The 22,888-nt window shown below is 36.4% G+C and overlaps 1 protein-coding gene across 13 annotated transcripts in view; it reads left to right on the top strand.

Annotated features, from left to right (window-relative positions):
* Positions 1 to 22,888, top strand: part of UNC80 (unc-80 homolog, NALCN channel complex subunit) — a 228,312-nt gene that overhangs the window by 65,369 nt on the left and 140,055 nt on the right. For 10 of the 13 annotated variants that reach the window (XM_032354642.1, XM_032354650.1, XM_032354649.1 and 7 more), the window contains exons 16-22: positions 406 to 554; positions 2,731 to 2,897; positions 3,645 to 3,743; positions 7,175 to 7,389; positions 8,568 to 8,674; positions 10,824 to 10,920; positions 19,793 to 19,965. In XM_032354642.1, the coding sequence (XP_032210533.1) occupies positions 406 to 554; positions 2,731 to 2,897; positions 3,645 to 3,743; positions 7,175 to 7,389; positions 8,568 to 8,674; positions 10,824 to 10,920; positions 19,793 to 19,965 (1,007 nt within the window). The remainder of the gene's footprint in view (positions 1 to 405; positions 555 to 2,730; positions 2,898 to 3,644; positions 3,744 to 7,174; positions 7,390 to 8,567; positions 8,675 to 10,823; positions 10,921 to 19,792; positions 19,966 to 22,888) is intronic. The other 3 variants (XM_032354645.1, XM_032354651.1, XM_032354652.1) reach the window with 1 other exon arrangement.

A 22,888-nucleotide genomic window follows, 5' to 3' on the forward strand; every position in this document is an offset into this window, starting at 1 on the left:
CCCTCACTGCCTCTGCCTCCTCCTGCCCTGTTTACCTGGTTGACCCCACCCCTACTTCTGAATGACTGAAGGATTTCCACTGAGAAGACAGCATTCCTCACCCCCAGAAAGGCTGAATCAAAAAAATTCTCTCTCCAATGACAGATTAATAACTTTGCTCAGATTATCAATAGAAACATTCCACAACATGATGGACTATAACCTAGAAAAGACTCTGAGGGAGACTATGAGTTGTTTATCTCCAAGTCTGCATAAAGATGATTAAACCTAGCGATATCTTTAATCTTTTATTTCTGTATTTCATGTAGCCCTTCATTAGTTCCTGGGTGCTATGTACTTCATTACTTCCTTAACCTGTGTAGCTTAATGGAAACATTGCCTTGAATTGGTGCCTTTGCATTCCAGACAAGGCTGGGTTTGGAAATAACTTCACCACGGTGGACAACAAATCCACAGCTCAAAACGTGGAAGGCATCATCGTCAGCGCCATGTTTAAGTCCCTTATCACACGCTGCGCTTCAACCACGCATGAATTGCACAGCCCTGAGAATCTGGTGAGAAGTTCACCTCTTCTTCCCACAGGAGTTCTTTGGTCTCCACTCTAAGAAAATTCTCAGTCGTGGCCCTGAGAAAGACAAGTTGAAGTCTTAAAGTCCGTACCTTAAAGTTAAAATTTCTGTTTTCCCAAAGTGACCAGTAGCTCATGGTAGAGCCTCAGTAACACATTTCTCCTTGTTACTCATTAAATCACTTGAAAGTTGACATATCTTCCTCTTCCACTTCATAAGTTCCGTGGTGGTTGCTGAGATAGTTGAAAGGTACTTCAAGTTCTTAAAGAGAAAGGCTGTGCTCAACACAGCCTATTAGCTCATGAAATATTAAAGAATATTAAACCAACCATTTTTGAAGCATACTTTAAAAAATTAATGTGAATCTGCTGCTGAAATTAGTTTTGTTTTCTTTTATAGAACATTGTAATTTTTTAGTTACTTCCTCATAAATGACTGTGTTAATTAAACCACTAAAGCCACCAGAACTGTGAGAGAAGGACGGGGCTATAACATGTTAGTGCTTAATTGCTGCCAAGGAAATTGTGGTTTGGGATACAAAAAGTAGATATGAAAAAGACTAATGAATCCACACAAATAGATGAATTCAGTTCTCTCTGGGGAGTAAAGGACTTATATTTCACTATCTTACCAAATGTTACGTGATGGGACTTTTTATGTAGAAATCTGCATATTTATACATATTGACACTATCTGCTAAGCTACCTAAATCAGGGAATTATTTTAAGCTTTTTAGCCATTGAGACTATTCACGTAACTTGAGATAAACTTAAACCCTAAACCAAAGGGAATTGAATTTTGCTAGCGGTCAAAGCCCCCTCGGTAAAGTTCTTAGAGTCTGAGAAAAACATGGACACCATCCATGCAGTTAATTTTTCATGGCAAGAAGTACTTTGAAAAGTTTATTATAATACATGTGAGCACTTTTTATACATTTTAGTCTGCAAAATCATATATAGAAGAAATAATTGTATTTCTTAATTTTCTTTAAATCATCTTGGTTTTGACTTGGAACTCCCATTCCATCAGAACGGCTGAAAGTCGAATCCCAACATTTTGGGGTTTCTTTACTTCACAGAGTGGTGCAAGGATCCCAAGTCTTTAGTAGGACCTAGGACCCAAGAACTCCATGGATCTCAACCATCAGTCCATACCTATTATTTCACTACTGCTCTCTGCTGGGTGCTTAGGGTTGGGCACTCTGATGAATTTGGAACCCTTGTTTTTTGGTGTCTTGTCCCTTCTACGGGGAAGCTATCAAAGAATACAATGACAGCACAAGATCTTTCTGCCCAGAGGACCGAAAAAACTCTCTTTCCATGTTTTCCTCAGTTACTGTTCCTTCTGATCTTTTAAGGCTCATTGGCATGATTGTTCCAGTGGTCTTAGGTTTTGAAAACCAAAGCTATCAAGGTAAGTGTTTCTTAGGCTTCTGTGTCTTGCTTTGCCATGAACCTTTCCGAAGGCAAAGAATGCAGTAACCACCTTCTTGAAGAGAGAGGAGGAAATGCTGAGTGAAAAGGTTAATATCTCAAGAGAAAAAGGTCCTATACATATTTTTAACTGTGGACTCATCAACGTATTGGTTTTAATAGCCCTGCATCATCTTTACTTCATAGTCAAGTTCATGTTCAAATGGGCTTCAACATACACATTTGTTAAATATGTCCAGCAAAATACACTATCCTTGAATAATCAGGCTCTGTTAGAAGTGTCTAGAGGACTTAGCATATTTTATCACAGTGATACAGAAAATTTGGAGAAGCTAAAGAGAGACTGAAATCTCTAGTCTAAACAAACTTCTGATTGCCTTTTTTTTGCAGGCATCTCTTCAGAAGTCATAATAGAAAAAATTAAAGCTTGGGAATCCAGTGGTTTAAAGTGTAAATTGATGTCTTTCTAATGATACAGCCAACTTTCTGAATATGGAACATGGTAACCATCCTTTTTCATACTAAAGATGACAGGCAAGGTTCTTGGTAGTGTTGCCATAGGAGCAATGGAGAGAGACCGGGTACCATCTGGTCCACTGTAGTAAAATGTCTTCCTTTTATGATTCTCACGCTGATCTAAGCCTAGGGGATTACTTTCTCCCTCTCTTCCTATGAAAACTGTTTAATCACATAACTTTCCCCATACTTTCCTTCTTGCATCTAAACAGGGGCTGTATTGTGACATTCGTCAGCTGGTCCAGTTTATCAAAGAGGCTCATGGAAATGTCTTCAGAAGAGTGGCCCTCAGTGCTTTGCTTGACAGTGCTGAGAAGTTGGCACCAGGGAAGAAGATGGAGGAGAATGAATCAGAATCTAAGACTGCAGGCAGTAAAAGGTTAGAAACTTAAGCTATAAATATTCGTGTTGGCCTTATGTCTGTAGAATGTAATTGGTTGTACTGTATATGTGGTTCCCAGGATGGTGTGTGACTCTAGGGCAGGGCTGGTGGAACTATCTTGTATAAATAGTATCACTGGTGACAGTACAGCTGCAGCTTAGAAAAAGGATGTGTTTACTATCAAACATATCCTGCCTTTCTATAAATCAGAGCTCAGTTGATCTCAGGCTTGCATATAATTGACCTTTACTTCATAGATCTCAACAATATGGTGAAATGTTATCTGTGTGTTAGTCTTCTCCATAGATGATTTACATTTTTGTCCAAAGAGGAAAAGCAACTATTGATACCATATCCTCCTGTTTAGTAAGTAATATTTTAAACATGGAAAAATACAAATAGCTGAGCAGTGCCCTGTTGTTTTTCATTCTAGTAAATATACGTTTTTTGTATGCCCATTCCATAAAACATGTCACTTACTGAGATTAAAAGAAACTCCTAAATTTAAAATTCTGCTTGTAGTTAATGACTCTGCATTGATGGTGGTATTCTTAGACAATAAAGCAGCTAGATCATGAATCAAATGGTAGGATAAAAATTTCATACTGTATAGACTCATGATGACATAGGGTTTGCAAGCAATATATGTTGTCGATAACGGAGTGTTTTGCTTTATGAAGTATATGAAGTATTGAGGAGTGGTGTCCTGCTCTGTTTGATTGGTGGACTGCACCATTTGCATAGGTCAGAAGCGGGAAGCATTGTGGATAAAGGCCAGGGGTCCTCTGCACCTGAGGAATGTCGTAGCTTCATGTCTGGTCGCCCCTCACAGACTCCAGAGCAGTAAGTAGCACTGATTTTCCCTCCAGTGCTGTGGGCTGAGCACTTCTTACTGTAAGAAATTCCGTTTTCCTAACTGCTGTTTGTTTGCTTGTCATTTTCTTTGAACTTTGCCTTGCTTCTGCCCTTTACTTTTCATTCCCAAAGCCACTAAACTCTAAAGACCCAAATCATAAATAACCAACCTCATGCTTATGGGAAGCTTCCCTAACAGCATTTCCCATTTCCAGTCTTTACCCCATATGCTTCTCGTGCATACTCCTGCAGGTAAATCATGAAAAATAGCATGTGTAACCAGGTGGGGAGGAGGTGTCATCTACTTTCTTGCTTAAAATCACTTATAACTTTTGTTATTTAAAAGTATTAATGGCTGTCAATGTGCTTGATGAAGGTTTTCTAAAAAAAGTAAGATAAACTCTTGTGCTCAGATTTAGCTAAAACATAAAACAGACCATTCCATTTCACCTTGGTCTTCTCCTGAGATCCATTCCAGTGTTCCAAACGGTGTTTATCTTCACTTTTTATAATGCCAAAGTCAAAAGAATCTTAAAATTAGTGCCTCCAGAAAATGAGAGAATTACTGTAGACACTAAACATGTAGCCTAGTTCTATGCAAGGCTCATTTGTCTTCATTCTTCTTTTTGAGAACTATTTACTCACAAATGGTGTGATCCGTATTTAAAATATGAACATCACTTAAGAAACACAATTTTATTTCCCTAAACCTTGGTTACTATGAAATGATTGCAGAATGATTATCAGAAATTCTGCAGGGTATTCTATGTTTAAGGTATACCCTCTCTATAGTCAAGGAAATCACCATCATGAAATGTCTATTTCATAAATGAATGAATGAATGAATGAGTGGCAGACAATCAATGAAAGGAAAAAATTGTGAAATTACCATTACGGTTTTTTTGTTTGTTTCCTTTAACTTCCTTTCTTAAATGTGATGTTCCAAGAAATCTTTAAGGACATAGTAAAAAGTCAAACAGAGGCTCTAAATGAAAAGACTTATTTTAAAAGGCAAAGTTCTATAGCTGAGTAGCCACAAGACTAATTAAAAATCTTTACATATGGAGTATGAGCAGAAAAAGGACAGAGGGCTTCCTCCACCCCAAAATAGCACTAGCAACAATCAAGCTACTATGTTCAATGAGAATGATCTAATAAGTAAACTGGATTTTAAAAATAAAACCCTCTACGCAGGTGATCTCATTTTCCAGATGGCAAAATATTTTCCTTCTTCAGTGTTCTGTGAACACTGCCCGATATCACAGCACTTCACGTGGGTCCTTAGCGTGGGTCTGTTCTTGACCCTTGAATGAAGATACATGTTTTAATATACTTCTACATAAAAATTTCCGTTTGGAGAGATGTCATGGAATGTTAAATATAGAGCTTTTCCCTGATCAGAGTGGGCCTAGGAGAGGAGCATGCCAATACCCTGTGTAGGACTGAGGAAAGGTAGGTGGATGATCCTGGTTCCTCCTTTATCCTGCCTCCTGCCTTTCCCTCCCTTTCAGACCCTTCTCTTCTCCTTCTTCCTCCTTAAATAAAAGTCACACTAACTAAATTGAAAATCAGTTTTATATGTTCATTCTCTGAAACTCATTATCGATACACGCCCACTGGACAAAGTTAATGTAAATCTTACTGAAATGTTGTACCACGTAGACCATGTGGTCATACGCTCATCATTGTGTCCCACATTCCCCAAAGGCAAGAAATGTTTCTTACACTGTGATCATTTGATAAGAAAATAAAACAACTGAGAAGTCAAATCCTGAAACACTGATTTAAACTCACAAATTCATACCATATATGATAACCAGAGTGTTCTGGTTAGAAATAAGAATAAAATGTATTTAGTACTCTAATGAGATTCTGAGAGGTAAAATTTGAAACTCCATATAAGTGTCTCCAGAAAATGATTGCTTTACACAGTACTGTTGAATTTCGAGTAGAGTCTGGATTCAATCCCAAAGCCTATAGACAAATCATTACCTAAAATTTCATGAACAAATTTCATCACATATTACTAAGTATCTTCTGTGACCTTTTCCCCCCAAATTTCTAAAGTAATATATGTTGCTGAAGTTGGCAAATGTAGCAAAACAGAAAAACAAAGAAAAATCATTTTAAATCGAAATACTATCAGTTGGAGATAACCACCATAAATTTCTGGTGTGCTGGGTACAATTTTGAGCATGTGTACAAGCAAACTCACAGACACATGCTTTTGTGTGTACTTTATTTAACATGAAATTATCCTATTTCACCCATTGATTAACTGCTTTCTAACTTTGCTATCTGCCTTTGACATTTCCCATATCAGTCATCTTCTAAAATAGGATTTTAATGACTATGGAATATGCCATCAGATAGAAATTCTATAATTTATTTGTTTCTCTGGAGTTTAAAATTAGATTGCTTCCAGTTTTCAGTGTTAACCCATAATACCTCAGCAGGCATTTGATCATCTTGTATTTATCTACATGTTAGTATGTTTTTCCATCATTTTCTTGGGATGACTTCCTAGGAATTGGATTTCCCTATCATAGCTGTAGATAATGGTTTTGGATACCATATTACTAAATTACCTTCCAGAGAGGTTGAATCTATCTCATCACTAGTAGGATGACAGTCACCAATTGCTTTCTCTTCCCCCTCCCTTAATCTTTACCAATTTAATGAGTGAAAATAGGGATCCCATTTCAATGGAACTTCCCTGTCCCCCAATTCCTAGTGAGATTAACCTCAGCATATTATTGGTCACTTGTCTTTTCCCTCTTGTGAAATGTCTTGGTCAAAAATCCCTTTGGATGTGTCCTCATTTGGCATATTGAGTTGGATTAAATTTTTGATTTTAAACCTTACTTAAGCGTCTTTGCCCTGAGAAAGCTAAATCATTAGGCACAATGAAAATAATTTAGTAAACAGTTGTAGAATGATGCAGCCCCTGAGTGTGGTTACATTTCACTTAGTCATTTATTCAAATATCTTTTGTGAGCTTATTTAGTGCCGAGAATTATACTATGCTGGGGTGGGGTTGGAAAGTGACATACAGTACTGAACAAGCCTCTGGGAACTTAAAAAAAAAAAAATGAAATATTTAGACATCATAAGTGCTTCTTACTATTATGACTCACACCCACAGATGAATACCTGTGATAATATTTGGTCTTTTTATTAAAGCTGGGGAAAAAATGATTACCTCTATTTGCCAGCTGAGACATGACTGTCTCCAGGAAGACCTCAGAGTCAACCTTGGTCTCACTCCTTCCACTCCCCTCTGACTCATCCTAAATCCCAGCCCATCAAAGATCATCCTGCATGAATTGCATAAATATCACTGGCAGGAAGTTGAAAGAAATTTAAGAGAATTTCCCATGTGTTGTCAGACATTTAACTCACCCTTTGCTTGCTTTCAGCGATGAACAAATGCAAGGGGGCAACCTAGGGCGGAAGGATTTCTGGCGCAAGATGTTCAAATCCCAGAGTGCGGCAAGTGACACCAGCAGCCAGTCTGAACAGGATACTTCGGAATGCACCACTGCCCATTCAGGGACCACCTCGGACCGTCGCACCCGCTCACGGTCCCGCAGAATTTCCCTCCGGAAGAAACTTAAACTCCCCATAGGTAAAAGTATGTCTGTATTTATTTATGGATTCTCTTATTCCCTGCCATGTCCTCAAATCAACTCATAATCAAAGCAACGCATGATAGGGTAGAGAAAAGGAAAGCCTTCAAGTCACAAGGCATAAGCTGGCTCATTCATTCATTCATCTTTTTTCAGCAGGTATTTCTCAAACCCCAACTATGTGCACTTATTGTGTCCAAACACTATGATGTTAGGCATCAGGAATTAAGCGATAAGCAAAATGACACAGTGCCCAACTTTGCTGAACTTAAAATCTATTGGGGGTGATGGTCAGTAAAACAGATAATCCTACAACTAAGTGTGGTTGGAAGCTATAAATTTTATGAAGGAAATATATATTGTGCTGTGAATGTATGCAGTAAGGTCTGACCTAAATGGGGAGGAGGAGGCAGAGATCAGAGAAGGCTTCCTGGAGGAAGTGATACTAAGATCTTCAGGGTACTTAGGGGAATGAAGAAGGAAAGTGTACTAAATGGTAGCAATAAAATCTGTAAAAGTATTAGGAATAGTGAGGGAGTAGAAGTAGTGAGGGGGTAGGAAGTGAGGAAAGTAGAAACGAGACAAGGAGAAGAGCGTCTGCAGGATTATGACAGAGCAATGGGGACTAAAGCATGTGGACCTTGCAGGTAAGGTTGGCCTTTGTCTTACAGCCCTACATAGCCCAGCTGGGATATTGAGCAAGGGAATAATGCAAGCAGGTTAGCTTTTTCTAAAAGATCACTTACATGGGCAACATACTGGAGGGAGCATATTGGTTGAGGGAGACCAATTAGAAAGCTGTTTAGTAGTCCAGGCATAAGTAATGGAAACTTGGACTGGGTGATTGGCCATGTACAGCAGAGTAGACAGATTCGATAAATGCTTAGGAAGTAAAATCAATAGGACTTATCAGAAGATGTGAAAAGTGTCAAGGAGAACTGGATGGATTGTGGTTTTATTCACCAAAGAGGCCCAAATTCATTTTGTTCTGGTCTTACTCAGTCTTATCATTTTATAATCCAATATTCAAAGCATATACATTTTGAAAACCATTTGTTTTCACTTCAGTGTACAGCAAGCCATGTAATTTTCATTGCTTTTTGAGCACATGCTGACATTTCTGTTTAATTCATTTGGGAGAAAAATGCTATACTGATCTAAATTTTCAAAAATTATTAAATAGGAAACTGGCTGAAGCGGTCCTCCCTCTCAGGCCTAGCAGATGGTGTGGAGGACCTTCTGGACATCAGCTCTGTGGACCGCCTCTCTTTCATCAGGCAAAGTTCCAAGGTAAACAGGATATCACTTATAAAAGATAATGTTGGATTTGCTGGTAGAAAAATGTCAGGACCAAGAAATGTTGAACACATGGAAGGGCCAAATAAGAAAGAGTTGAAGAAACTTTCTTCAAATTGAGCAAAGTTTAGAAACTTAAATGAACAATGAAAACTAAGATATCTAAGTAGTAGGCTATTATGGAAAGGAAGAAAAGAGTAACAAAAAATTTACATAAAATTATAATGCAGATCTAGATATGTACATAGGTATTAATTCCCATCTATTTTAATGTTTTAGCTTTATTTTTATTATTATTTTTAATTCCAGTATAATTAACAATTAACAGTGTTATATTGGTTTCAGGTATACAATATAGTCATTCAACAATTTGGTACAGTACCCAGTGCTCATCATGAAAAGTGTACTCTTAAACCCCATTACCTGGGACACCTGAGTGGCTCAGTTGGTTGGACGACTGCCTTCGGCTCAGGTCATGATCCCGGAGTCCCGGGATCGAGTCCCGCATGGGGCTCCCAGCTCCACAGGGATTCTGCTTCTCTCTCTGACCTTCTCCTCGCTCATGTTCTCTCTCACTGTCTCTCTCTCAAATAAATAAATAAAATCTTTAAAAAAAAAAAAACAAAAAACAAAAAACCCATTACCTGTTTCACCCTTCCCACTTCCCGTTGGGAACCACCTCTACTAACTGCCATTTTGTTATCTATAGTTAAGAGTCTGTTATTTGTTCCCCTTTTTTTTTGTTATTTGTTTTGTTTTGTTTTTAAATTCCACAAGAGTGAAATCATTTGATATTTGTCTTTCTCTGACTGTCTCATTTCATGTAGTCTTGTACCTTCTAGAACCATCCATGTTGTTACAAATGAGTATCCACTCTCACCACTTTTATTTAACATACTACTGGAAATCCTAGCCACAACAATCAGACAAGAAAAAGAAATGAAAGGCATCCAAATTGGTATTTTTCAACTATTTTTAACTTTTAACATACATGTGAAATTCCTGACATTTCAAGCTCCTACCCAAGGATGCAGAATTTTCTAATGATTCTCTTTATGTATTAAAACACACACATACACACACACATACGCATGCACTTCATCCTCTTTCCATTACTTTTTGTGAGTACTTAAACAGTTCTCCCTATTGAAAAGGATAAAGAAATTCAGGATTTCTCCCATTAAGTGCTTCTTCATAATACTATTAAGTATTGTAACAGCATACTATTTGGAAAAGGTAATGATTCTCAGTGAAATCCATTTCCTACAAGAGCATTCCCTGCGCATGATACAGGTCTTGGTCACTATAATTTCCAGCTTATGGCAAGAGTTACATTTTTTTTATATCTAAATCATTTGTTTATAATCTTTCTGCTTTGAATCTCACTAAAACCAGTTTTCTTCTATCTATTTTAATGGTAATATTTTGAAATTATATAAAGAATATATCAGCCTCATAAGACATTTAGAAAATATAATTCCTCCTTCACATCCTTTTGCTAAAATATTGGCCAAATATTAAGGTATGCGAGGCTTACTCACATAGCTTCCTTGCATGCTGAAAATTTTAAGTACACTTGGCCTAAGGGCAAGATCAAGGGCACATTTAAATACTTAGGGAAAAACCCAAAGCACATTATTTCACTTTAATTATAGGGTACTTTATGAATTAATTTATACTGTTTTTTTTTCCATAAAGATTTGAAACTTTCTATTTGCCTATCTTTCGGTTTGGTCTCATTCTCAACTGTGATGCTATTTGTAAAGGATAAATATGGCTTGCTGTTCATGAATTTGAGTTTGTATTTTATTGAAATTAAACATCTCTAAGAACATCTCATTTAGCTGCTGAATTATTTTCAGGTTGCCTGATTATTTACTTTCAATCTATGACTAGACTCTCTTTCAAATTAGTTATAAGTCTTGTTTTCTTTGGTACATAGTATTTACTTTCAATCTATGACTAGACTCTCTTTCAAATTAGTTATAAGTCTTGTTTTCTTTGGTACATAGGAATAAACCATACTGACTGACTAACCAGATGTGGAAGTCAGAAGAACTAAAGTAATCTTCATATTCTAAATAACTTATTTTTCAAAAGCAAGGTTTAGTATAAAAACAAAGAATTGCCTTTTTACCCTCAGGTCAAATTTACCAGTGCAGTGAAGCTTTCTGAAGGTGGCCCAGGGAGTGGAATGGAAAATGGAAGAGATGAAGAGGAGAATTTCTTCAAACGTCTTGGTAAATATCGTACTGTCTAAGAATTACATCCAATTTTCATCATACAGAACAAATATTTGATCAGATAAAATGGTCCATTTTCTATTTCCATTGATTTCTTATTCATTTCTTTCTTGTGTGTGTGTTGTACTACTATATATATAGCTTCTTCATTTTTATCAATTTGGTTCAACAGACATTTATGGAGCCCTATTGTGTTCCTCATTCCATAGTGAACATTAGGTTTACAAAGAAGAGTACGAGAGCTTCTTCTTCAGCTCTCTGTCCTTTATTAAAATCTAAGAGCTTTAAAGAACCTTAAGATTTCCCTTTATCTATCTACTTAAGAATTCTGCACATTATATTCCTGAGAGGTGGCCAGTCACCCTCTGAATACTTCCACCAAAGAGGAGTCTATTACTTCACAAAGTAACCAGTTCCAGAACTAAGAGTTTTAATTGTTAGGTCTTCCCTTATATCTTGAAAATATATTCATCTATAATTTTAATTCACTAGTCCCAGTTATGATATCTGTGGCCACACACACACACACACACACACACACACACAGCTAGTTTAGCCTTTTATCTATTTCACATTCTCTTTTTTCATCTCACTTCTGCTGGTTGAACATCATTGACTCCTATTTTTTCTCCTTGCATGGAAGAGTTTCCAGAACTATCACCATCCTGATTCCATTTTACAGTGCATTCTAATTAGATGATATACTTTACAAAATGTGGAGATTCGGATGGAATGCATGCATCATATGTGACTTTTATCAGTGTGATAAACAGTGTAACAATTAAGCTCCAGGGATCTAGCAAGTGTATGATCACAATTTAAGTTGCATTATCAAGTTTTACATCCTATAGTTGGCTTGTATTGAATTTGGATTAACTTTTGCTACTCACCTCCACATAAATGAATATAATGCTATATTTTTGTATAGCCATTATTAATTCTTCATCTCAAAATAAATTTATTGTTTCATTAACTTGGGAGGTGGTTAATTCACATGCCCAGGAAAAAATTAAGAGTCAGAACCCACAACAAATTGAATTTGGAATCTTTTCTTCTTTGCAATTGTGCTATAAGGATTCACTTCCCTGGTTTTCATCCAAACTATTGATATTATTAATGACCAGGACAAATACAAAGATACAATTCCTATGACACTTCTAGTTGACTTTTATTAATTAACAATTTGTGGGTATGATTTTTCAGCCAAACATACTTAATTTACTAGCAATTAGCAAATGCTTTCTCATTTCATAAAAACATCAGATTTGGGACACCTGCATGGCTCAGTAGGTTAAGCCTCTGCCTTTGGCTCAGGTTATAATCTCAGGGTCTTGGGATTGAGCCCCGCATTCGGCTCTCTGCTCAGCAGGGAGCCTGCTTTTCTGTTCTCTCTCTCTCTGCCTACCTTTCTGCCTACTTGTGACCTCTCTCTCTGTTAAATAAATAAAATCTTTAAAAAAAAATCAGATTTTACCAAAAAAACTCATGTCCTTATCACTCTAAAGGAAATATGCAGCTTAGTTCAATAGTGTATTCTTTGTGAAACCACGGTGATTCCTATGATTACTCTGGTTTCTTAAAAAAGAGATTGGTCTAATCTCTTACAGAATTTGGTTAGGGCATACATCAAACTTATTAGTCTGTGGCTTCAAGAATTTTCCTAACAACGAAGACCTTTGTCATTTTCAGTCTTTATGGAGTCTTTTTATTCCTCATGATATTTCAGAGAAGATATACCTAGCATTCAGAACCATCAGTATTATAAATGGATTTTTGTGGGGTCTTGTTCTGTTTTGTTTTGTTTTGTTTTTTGAGAATGAAGTATGGAATTAAAGAGTATTCTGCAGGTATATGCTGTATTAGCTGAATGTCATTTGGCTAGTAGTCTGATTACTTCTTTAAGTTCTTTCTGTGCACTGGAGTGTAATTTCATGGAACTGAGAATTAACTCAGGGTAGGGGGTCTCACATTTGGTGCCTCCTTAAAGAAGCTTTTCTGTACTTGCTTGTTTGTGGGTTTTTTCTCATTGATGGAAAAGATGAAAGCATAAATGACTTGTTTACTTTCCTTTTGATTTCTTTACATCCCCTTCTTCAAGGAGTAGGCCAGTATTTTTAATCTAGTTCTAAACATGTTATCATTAGCATTCCCATAAACCTTTTTATTCCAGATTTTTTTTACCATGATTCCTGCAGATACCAGATTTGATCCTCTTTGTATTTTATTTTAAGATCCTCTTTGTATTTTATTTTCACAAATAGGAAAGATTTGATATGGAACATTCATAGAGTCCAACTCTGGGATCAGTTTGTGTCAGCAAAACCTGAAATAATACAGTCTCTTTCTGTGTATCTAGAAGACAAAATTATAAAATCTAAGATTAATACCTATTTCATGTGCTTTTTGACTGGCAAGAGAAGATAGCTTGCATATCACCATCATTCTTTGCCCATGTTCTCTGGTTTATTAAAAAATTTCCTTTGGAATCTCTTGCACTAGTTAGGTATCCTCAGCTATTCTTAAAAAAATAAATAAATAAAGGAAAAAACCATTATCTTAGTATATTGTATTTTACAACTATTGCCCTTGGCCAAATGAACAAATCTATCCCTGGGCCTGCTTTTGCCTTTGTTTTGTCTTTCCCTCTCCCTTTCTCTTTTTTCCTCTCCCTGTCTGTCTGTCTCTCTCCAATCCATATGTGTAAATGATTTCTGTGTATCCATTATAGATATATTGTCCTTTCTTTCTCATTTATTTCAATTTAATCATATATTATCTCTGTTTCTTTAAAGTTGTTAAAGAAAACAAACATCAAACATTCTTACCTTCAATTTAAATATAGTATTCAAACTTCACTGAGTTAAGATCGAATACAATAGCCAATAGAATTTCTTTAAAATCTTGGGGCACCTGAGTGGCTCAGTCATTAAACAGCTGCCTTCAGCTCCAGTAATGATCCAAGGGTCCTGGGATCAAGCCCCACATTGGGCTCCCAGTTTGGTGGGAAGCCTGCTTCTCCCTCTCCCATTCCCCCTGCTTGTGTTCCCTCGCTCACTGTGTCTCTCTCTCTGTCAAATAAATAAATAAAATCTTAAAAAAAATAATAATTTCTTTAAAATCTAAAGTTTTCAAAAATGAAAAATACTTCTGCTGAACATTTAACAAAACTGAAATTTCATTCGTAATCAGCTATCTTTTTCTTCCATGTTTTTATATTTACTAAGAATATTTCATTTTAGAAATCATGTTATCCTTGAGGGAAGATATTTTATTAAACCGAATTTTTTAATTGATCATTAAAATTTACTGAATATTTTCTATGTGCTCAATTCTGCCATAAATTCCATGGGAAATGGTGCTTAAAGAAATACTATATTTTGAAATATACATTTAAAATTTGACAGATTCTAAAAACTGTATTCTATATAAATTTATAAATGTGCCTCAGTAAATTTAATTTAAAAATAGTAAATAGAATATACTGAGACTAAAAAATCAATCCTTAAGTCCAAGGAAACCAAGAGGCATTCTTATATTCTAGTAAGTTAAATAAAAGATGGATAGGAGGTACACTTTACAGTCAAATTACTTTTCAACATTTCTCTTAGTAGTACATATTGTAAACTGTGAATTGGAATGCCAACTGGGAACAATTTTATAATCAGGTTGTAAAATATACAATGTCGATTTATTTCTTACAGTAAGTTTTTCTGACCTAACCTCTACTTTCAGCAGTTTACAAAACTCTGACCTTCAACATAAGCAATTGGGTATTCTGGGGATGCCATGTGCCATACTGTTAAGAAGGCAGGCTGTGGTCATCAGGTCTGGATTGTAATCCTGACTTCATAACTTTCTATTGCATGAACTTAAACTGGGCTAATTAACCTGTCCTCTCTTTCTGTATCTCTCTCTCTGTGTTCTTACGCTCTGTTTTCTCCCATTCACGTTTTAAAAAAATCATCTTTAAAGATTTATAAGGCTGTTACAAAAAACCAATTATAAAATATCACGTTGCCCGATTTCAAGCTTTACTACAAAGCTGTAATCACCAAGACAGCATGGTACTGGCACAAAAACAGACACATAGACCAGTGGAACAGAGTAGAGAGCCCAGATATGGACCCTCATCTCTATGGTCAACTAATCTTCAACAAAGCAGGAAAAAATATACTGTGGAAAAAAGACAGTCTTTTCAATAAATGGTGCAGGAAAATTGGACATCTATGTATAGAAGAATGAAATTCAACCATTCTCTTACACCATACACAAAGATAAACTCGAAACGGATAAAAGATCTCAACGTGAGGCAAGAATCTATAAAAATCCTAGAGGAGAGCATAGGCAGTAACCTCTTTGACATCGGCCATAGCAACTTCTTTCAAGATATGTCTCCAAAGGCAAAGGAAACCAAAGCGAAAATAAACTTTTGGGATTTCATCAAGATCAAGAGCAAAGGAAACAGTCAACAAAACAAAGAGGCAACCCACGGAATGGGAGAAGATATTTGCAAATGACACTACAGGCAAAGGGCTGATATCCAAGATCTATAAAGAACTCCTCAAACTCAACACACACAGATAATCACATCAAAAAATGGGCAGAAGACATGAACAGACACTTCTCCAAAGAAGACATACAAATGGCTAATAGACACATGAAAAAACATTTCATATAATACTTAACACATACTAAGTGCTCAAAAGTGGAAGCGAATACATGGTTATCCATTAATGTTATATAGATACAAGGGAAATTTTCCATTATAAATAGCTTTTAGTTACAAGCATGATTCTTATGCCTGCAGTCATAGGATTCTACTGATCTTCATACCTGTAATCAATATCCATTATTCTGTGAAGCAAAAAATATAGGTTCTTCCTGACAAAGATTGTTTTGATCACTTCTCCTTTCATTATTTTACTTAGATTCCTTAGCCATTTTGTTTCTGAAGTTCTTTTGATCAAATGGCACTTCTGGTAATATTAAATAGGCTTCTTTTAGAATTCATTATCTTGTCAAATAAATAACTAAGAAAAAAGATGAAAAGCTTATTTTAATGTCTCCTTCAATAAAATGATGGCAGCTATCCTTAATAAATTGGTTGACTAAGAATAACTTTGTTGAGGCACCTGGATGGCTCTATCAGTTAAGCCTCTGCCTTCAGCTTAGGTCATGATCTCAGGGTCCTGGAATCAAGCCCCACATAGGTTCCCTGCTCAGTGGGAAGCCTGTTTCTCCCTCTGCCTCCTCCCCCTCCAAACATGCTTTCTCTGTTCTTTTGCAAATAAATAAAACCTTTTAAAAAAGAATAAGTTTAGGGGTGCCTGGGTGGTTCAGTGGGTTAAAACCTCTGCCTTCAGCTCAGATCATGATACCAGGGTCCTAGGATCAAATCCTGCATCGGGCTCTCTGCTCTGCAGGGAGCCTGCTCCCCCTTCTCTCTCTGCCTGCCTCTCTGTCTACTTGTGATCTCTGTCTGTGAAAAAAATAAATAAAGTCTTTAAAAAAAAAAAAGAATAAATTTAGGGGTGCCTGTGTGGCTCAGACTGTTAAGCGTCTGCCTTGGGCTCAGGTCATGATCCCAGGGTGGTGGGATCAAGTCTCGCATTGGGCTCCCAGCTCAGCAGAAAGCCTGCTTCTCCCTCTCCCTCTCCCACTCCCCTTGCTTGTGTTGCCTCTCTCACTGTGTCTCTCTCTCTGTCAAATAAATAAATAAAATATTTCAAAAAAGAATGTTTATTGATCATACACCTTGTCATACATATTAGTTCTATCATAGATTTGAGGCTGTTATCACCTAATGTATTGTAAATCTTAATTAATATAACAAATAACAAAACAACTGGATTCATTAAAAAGAAAAATATTTGGGGTCTATCTTAAATTCAAAGTTTCAGGGACTGCTAAGGTTAATAATTTCTTTTAACAGAAGAGATTTCCTCTGATATGTGTAACTTAAAGTGCTATATGTAAATGATTCATAAAGTGACATATAGGTAGGAGAAATCATGGGAAATTACTGGTTCTGGTACTTTTGATATTGCCCAGTGAATAACAGAGTAGCATTTTGAAAGGCAGCTGTCTAGAAACAAGTCTGTCTAGGAAGTGTTTGTTTCTAATCTGTAGTTTTTAGCTACACGCACTTTGTGTCATTTGAGATACTTTCAGATTTTTTCCAGCAGCAGATTCATTATGTACTACTTCCTTTTGCAGTTAATACAAAATGTGCCACACTAATTGGAAAAAAAAAATACTGAGGGTGTTGAATATGGAATTTTAAATATGGAATATTTGCATCTGAAAAGGAAATATACCCATAAGAAATGAAATACAGAAAATTTTAAAAATATTTTAAGATTTTATTTATTTATTTGAGAGAGAATGAGTGAGTGAGAGAGAGAAGGTGCAGGGGGAGGGTCTGAGGGAGAAGGAATAACAGACTTCCCTCTGAGTGTGGAACCCAACATGGAGCTTGATCCTTGGACTCCAGGATCATAACCTGACCTGAAGTCAGACACTTAACCAACAGAGCCACCCAGGTTCCCCAGTGATATTTTAATTATATTATGAGGCATTCTTTTTGTACTTGGGAAAATTTTCAAACAGACAAAAAGTAAAAAGAATGGTCTAATGGATCCCAAATATCCATCACCCATTTGCAATAATGATCAAAATTTCCATAATTGTTTCATCTACCGTTTATGCTTTTCAAATGTTTTTTTAAAACAAATCCCAGACATATATATACATGTGCCTTTGTGCTGAGGCAGCAGGTAGGAAAGTAGGGTATTGGGTGGAAGGGATCAGGGTATTCATAATGGAAAAGATGGGAAAGTCATTTCTGGAAATCAGATTTGTGACTCCTCAGTAAGAACCAAGAGTTGGCAACCACAAATGAATGGTTTGAGCAGAAATTAAAGCAAGCTCTAAGTCAGTGATTCTCATCCTAGGGGTATATTCTTAGGTGTCAGAGGTACATTTCAGAATCATGAGGAGGAGCTTGGGTATGGCTTTAAAAACGATATTCAGAGGTGCCTGGGTAGCTCGGTGGGTTAAAGCCTCTGCCTTGGGCTCAGGTCATGATCCCAGGGTCGTGGGATTGAGCCCCACATCAGGCTCTCTGCTCAGCAGGGAGCCTGCTTCCCTTCCTCTCTCTGCCTGCCTCTCTGCCTGCTTGTGATCTCTGTCAAATAAATAAAATCTTAAAAAAAAAATAAAAACTATACTCAACACAATACCCTCAAATAAGAAAAAACATTTTAAATATATATTAGAAGCTATAGAAAATTCAGGAGTTGTTTAAGTTTTAAAAATCTACCTAGGGAACCCTCCTACATTGTTGGTGGGAATACAAGCTGGTGCAGTCACTCTGGAAAACAGTATGGAGGTTCCTCAAAAAGTTGAAAATAGAGCTACCCTATGACCCAGCAATTGCACTACTGGGTATTTACTCCAAAGATACAAATGTAGTGATCCAAAGGGGCACATGCACCTGAATGTTTATAGCAGCAAGGTTCACAATAGCCAAACTATGGAAAGAGCCTAGATGTCCATCAACAGATGAATGGATAAAGAAGATGTAATAAATATAAACAATGGAATACTATACAACCATCAAAACCCCAAAATCTTGCCATTTGCAATGACATGGATGGAACTAGAGGGTATTATGCTAAACGAAATAAGTCAATCAGAGAAAGACAATTATTATATGATTTCACTGATATGAGGAATTTCAGAAACAAGACAGAGGATCATAGGGAAAGAGAGGGAAAAATGAAACAAGATGAAACCAGAGAGGGAGATAAACTATAAGAGACACTTAATCTCAGGAAACAGACTGAGGGTTGTTGGAGGGGAGGGAGGTAGGAGGGATGGGTGATGGACATTGGGGAGGGTGTGTGCTATGGTGAGTGCTGTGAATTGTGTAATACTGATGAATCACAGACGTATACCCCTGTAACACAATTTCATTGTATGTTAATAAAAAAGAAAGAAAATGAAATGTACCTAGGGATAAAAATGATGAAAATCATATTCTGTATCATTTCTTCTTAATGTATGTTTCTTAGACATTCTACATCAATAAATCACAAGGACTGTTTGTGAAAACAGACATGGAATCAAAGTCTCTAGGGATGAGACTTGATATTCTGTGTTTAATAAGCTCCAAAGTGATTCTTATTCATGGGCAGCTAAACTATGGAAAAGTAAGTGTGGGGAGGGATCAGTGGTTCCCCAATCTCTGACCCCAGTGTTGGGTCAGACTGGCTGCATCATTATCTTCTGGGAGGCTTACAAAGCACAAAATCCTATACTCCACTTCTAAAAATTCTGATTCTGAAAGTCTGGATGAAATTCAGGAACTTCCTAGGTAATTCTGATACATAGCTAGGTTTGGAAATCCTGGAATTAAATAACCAAATACTGAGATTCTTTACAACTCCCATAGTCAGTGATTCTTTGTATTGTAACTGAGACACCAAGTTATTGACCTTGATATCAATTTATGTAACAGATACGAAATTGTACAATAATTTCATCTTTGATAAAAATAGCATTTATAGGAAGGATCATTTTAAATATACTGAGAGCTCTTGTCAGTATTAAAGAGGAGACCATAAGTAAAATGATCAGATCCTATATTTAAGTATTTATGTAAAATTCTGCATTTGCTTATGCCATTTGTCACCAGATTCCCAAAAGTCTTGTCAGGCATTAGGATGGAAAAGAAGGATGTGGAGTCAGGGAGAACGTTTTCAGGCCAACACTGCAGAAAACATGTTATAACTTTGAAGCTCTTTTTCAATCTGTGATCTGTTATACTCTGTTTTTTTCATTCTTCCACCATGGAAAAATCCTACAGGTTGCCACAGTTTTGATGACCATCTGTCTTCCAATCAAGAGGGTGGAAAAAGCAAAAACGTGGTGAATCTTGGAGCGATACGACAAGGCATGAAGCGCTTTCAGTTTCTGTTAAACTGCTGTGAGCCAGGGACAATTCCTGATGCATCCATCCTGGCAGCTGCTTTGGATCTTGTAAGTTGTTGGAAGAGTTTGTCTACTCTGTCTCCCGTTACAATTGATACTGCTAAGAGACGAAAGCATGAATCCCTAATCCTGACCCTATCTGTGGAGTTAGGTGTTTTGTTTTTTTTTGTTTCTTCTTTTAATCCATGCTTTATAGTTTTCAGAGTACAAGTCTTTCACTTCCTTGGTTAAATTTATTCCTAGCTATTATTTGTGGTGCAATTATAAATGGGATTGTTTTTTAGTTTCTCTTTCTGGTACTTAATTATTAGTGCATTTTCGATCTGCAACAGATTTCTGTATATTAAATTTGTATCTTGTGACTTTACTGAATTCGTTTATTAGTTCTAGTAGATTTTTGGTTGAATCTTCAGGGTTTTCTACATATAGTATCAGACCCTCTGCAAAATAGTTTAAGTTTTACTTATTTCTTACCAATTTCTTACCAATTTCTTTTTCTTGTCTGATTGCTATGGCTAGGACTTCCAAAACTATGATGAATAAAAGTGATAACTGGACATCTTTGTCTTGTTCCTAATCTTAGAGAAAAAGCTCTGTTTTTTCACAATTGAGTATGTTAGATGTGAGTTTTTCATATATGACCTTTATTATGTTGAGGAATGTTCCTTCTAAATCTACTTTGTTGAGAGTTTTGGGTTTTTTTAATATTTTTAATCATGAATGGATGTTGTACTTTGTCAAATGCCTTTTCTGCATTTATTGAGATGATTATAGATTTTTGTAGCATTGTGGTTTTTTTCCCTCAGCATTAATGGTAAAAATAGGAAGAAAATTGGTGAGGTAAAAGAAGAAAAGAGAAAAATTAATAAATATTCACTGGGAAGTAGGCTGTATAGCATCATGATTAAAAGGATGTGAGGGCTCTGGAATCAGACTACCTGGGTTAAAATCACTCTGACATTTACTAGTTGAATGTCTATAAAATGGAAGTAGGAATAATAATAATAAATTCTCCAGCTAAGTATAAGGACTAAATAACACATTAAATAGAAAGCCCTGATCAGATTGCCTGAAATGAGGTATCCACTTAATAAAGTTGGCCATTATTATTGTTCTGTTATTATTAAGTTTATGTCTGTCATGTATTAGTACTTAAACATCTCTGAGTCTTGGTTTAATTAACAACTGGAGGAAAGATATAAAAGATCAGTTGAATTTAATTGTGCAGAAGTGCTTTGAACATCATATACTATTATACATGTGTAAGGGATTAAAGAATATAAAATGGATCTAGTTTTGTTTTTTTTTTTTAAGATTTTATTTATTTATTTGAGAGAGAGAGAGAGAGAACACAACAGGGGAGCAGCAGGCAGATGGAGAAGGAGAAACAGGCTCCTCACTGAGCAAGAAGCTTGATGCAGCGCTCCCTGCCAGGACCCTGAGATCATGACCTGAGCCAAAAGCAAACACTTAACTAACAGAGCCACCCAGGCATCCCAAAGTGGATCTATTTTAAAAAGGGTTTCTGTCAGGTAAACTAGGCTCAGATATGCATTTTGTACTCAGTGTCTTCATTTCCTTTATTTATCTCTGGTTTAATAAACTCTTCTTACACTGTATAAATACTGAGTACAAAATACCAGGTAAAACATCAAGAATAAAAGTCTTTTATTTTCTCTTTTAAAAAATAAAAACTAAAGTAAACGTTTTTTTACAACAAAAAACTTTAAGCCTATGTACAAATGATCCCTTTTCCAGATTTTATAACACACAAATAAGTGAGCCTTGACCACACATATTTTACCTTGGAAAATCAACCAAGCCTGATAATGTAATTTATTACATTCTTTTGTGATATTTACAGGTATTGCTCTCAGGATAGTGACCAGCAAGTTATGTGACTTCACTTAAACATGAAATAGAAATACCACTGTAATCACCCAAAATAATGACTTGTTGTTTAAGATTTTTCAGTCGGGGGCACCTGGGTGGTTCTGTCTCTTAAGGGTTTGCCTTCTGCCTTCAGCTCAGGTCATGATCCCAGTGTCCTGAGAGTGCGTCACCTCAGGCTTCCTGCTCTTGAGGAGCCTGCTACTCCCTCTCCCTCTGCCCCTTCCCCCAACATTGGCCACTCATGCCCTCTCTGTGTCTGCTCTCTCAAATAAATAAATAAAATATTTAATAATAATAAAAAAGATTTTTCAGTCAGTTTTCCATTCCCAGATATTGGCCTTTTTGAATGTTAGTAAATTCCAAAATGTTCAGTGTGTATTGATGTATGCTATGGTGACTGTAAATGTGGGGAATCATGAGCTTCCAGGAGAGCTGAGGCTGGTAGCACTTAATCAAAGAACAAGATGCCTGTCCAAAGCAAGAGAGTTTTACAAAGCAAAGAGCCAGTCCCTTGGTTTTTTAAGTGAAGGTATTATAACTAGCCTGTCCTTCCTTTGAGCTACACAGTGATTCTTCTTTAATCACTGTTGACCTATCCAAAAAGGGTCAGATTAAAATATGTAAATAAATGTAACAAATTCATAGGAAAAGAGTGAACAATTGAACAGTTAAATAATGGGTGAGTACATGAACAAGCAGTTCATCCAAAATACTCATACCCAATAAAGTATGCCCCATCTTATTGGCACTTAAGAAATGCTCATTAACATGTCCATAGACTCCTGTATCATAACTATCAAATTTGTAATGATTAGGAAGTGTTGACAATGTATGGAACATGGTGGTGATTAGTAGTGGGAGCATCAGGATTTGATCAGCGAATAGAAGGAAGTCATAATAATAGGGTGATGGTGGGCGGGCAGTAATGGTGAGTAGTGCTCCTTGGCCTCTCCGTGTGAATAAGTAATTTGGGACTGGATGTAGTCACAGAGGAGGGGCAGTTCTCTACATATTAATTAAACCACATGGCTAGGTGATGATGGAATTTTAAAAACCCAGAGTCAGTGTAGCTTAAGAC

Source organism: Mustela erminea, chromosome 8 (genome assembly GCF_009829155.1).
Source record: "Mustela erminea isolate mMusErm1 chromosome 8, mMusErm1.Pri, whole genome shotgun sequence".
Classification (NCBI taxonomy): Eukaryota; Metazoa; Chordata; class Mammalia; order Carnivora; family Mustelidae; genus Mustela; species Mustela erminea.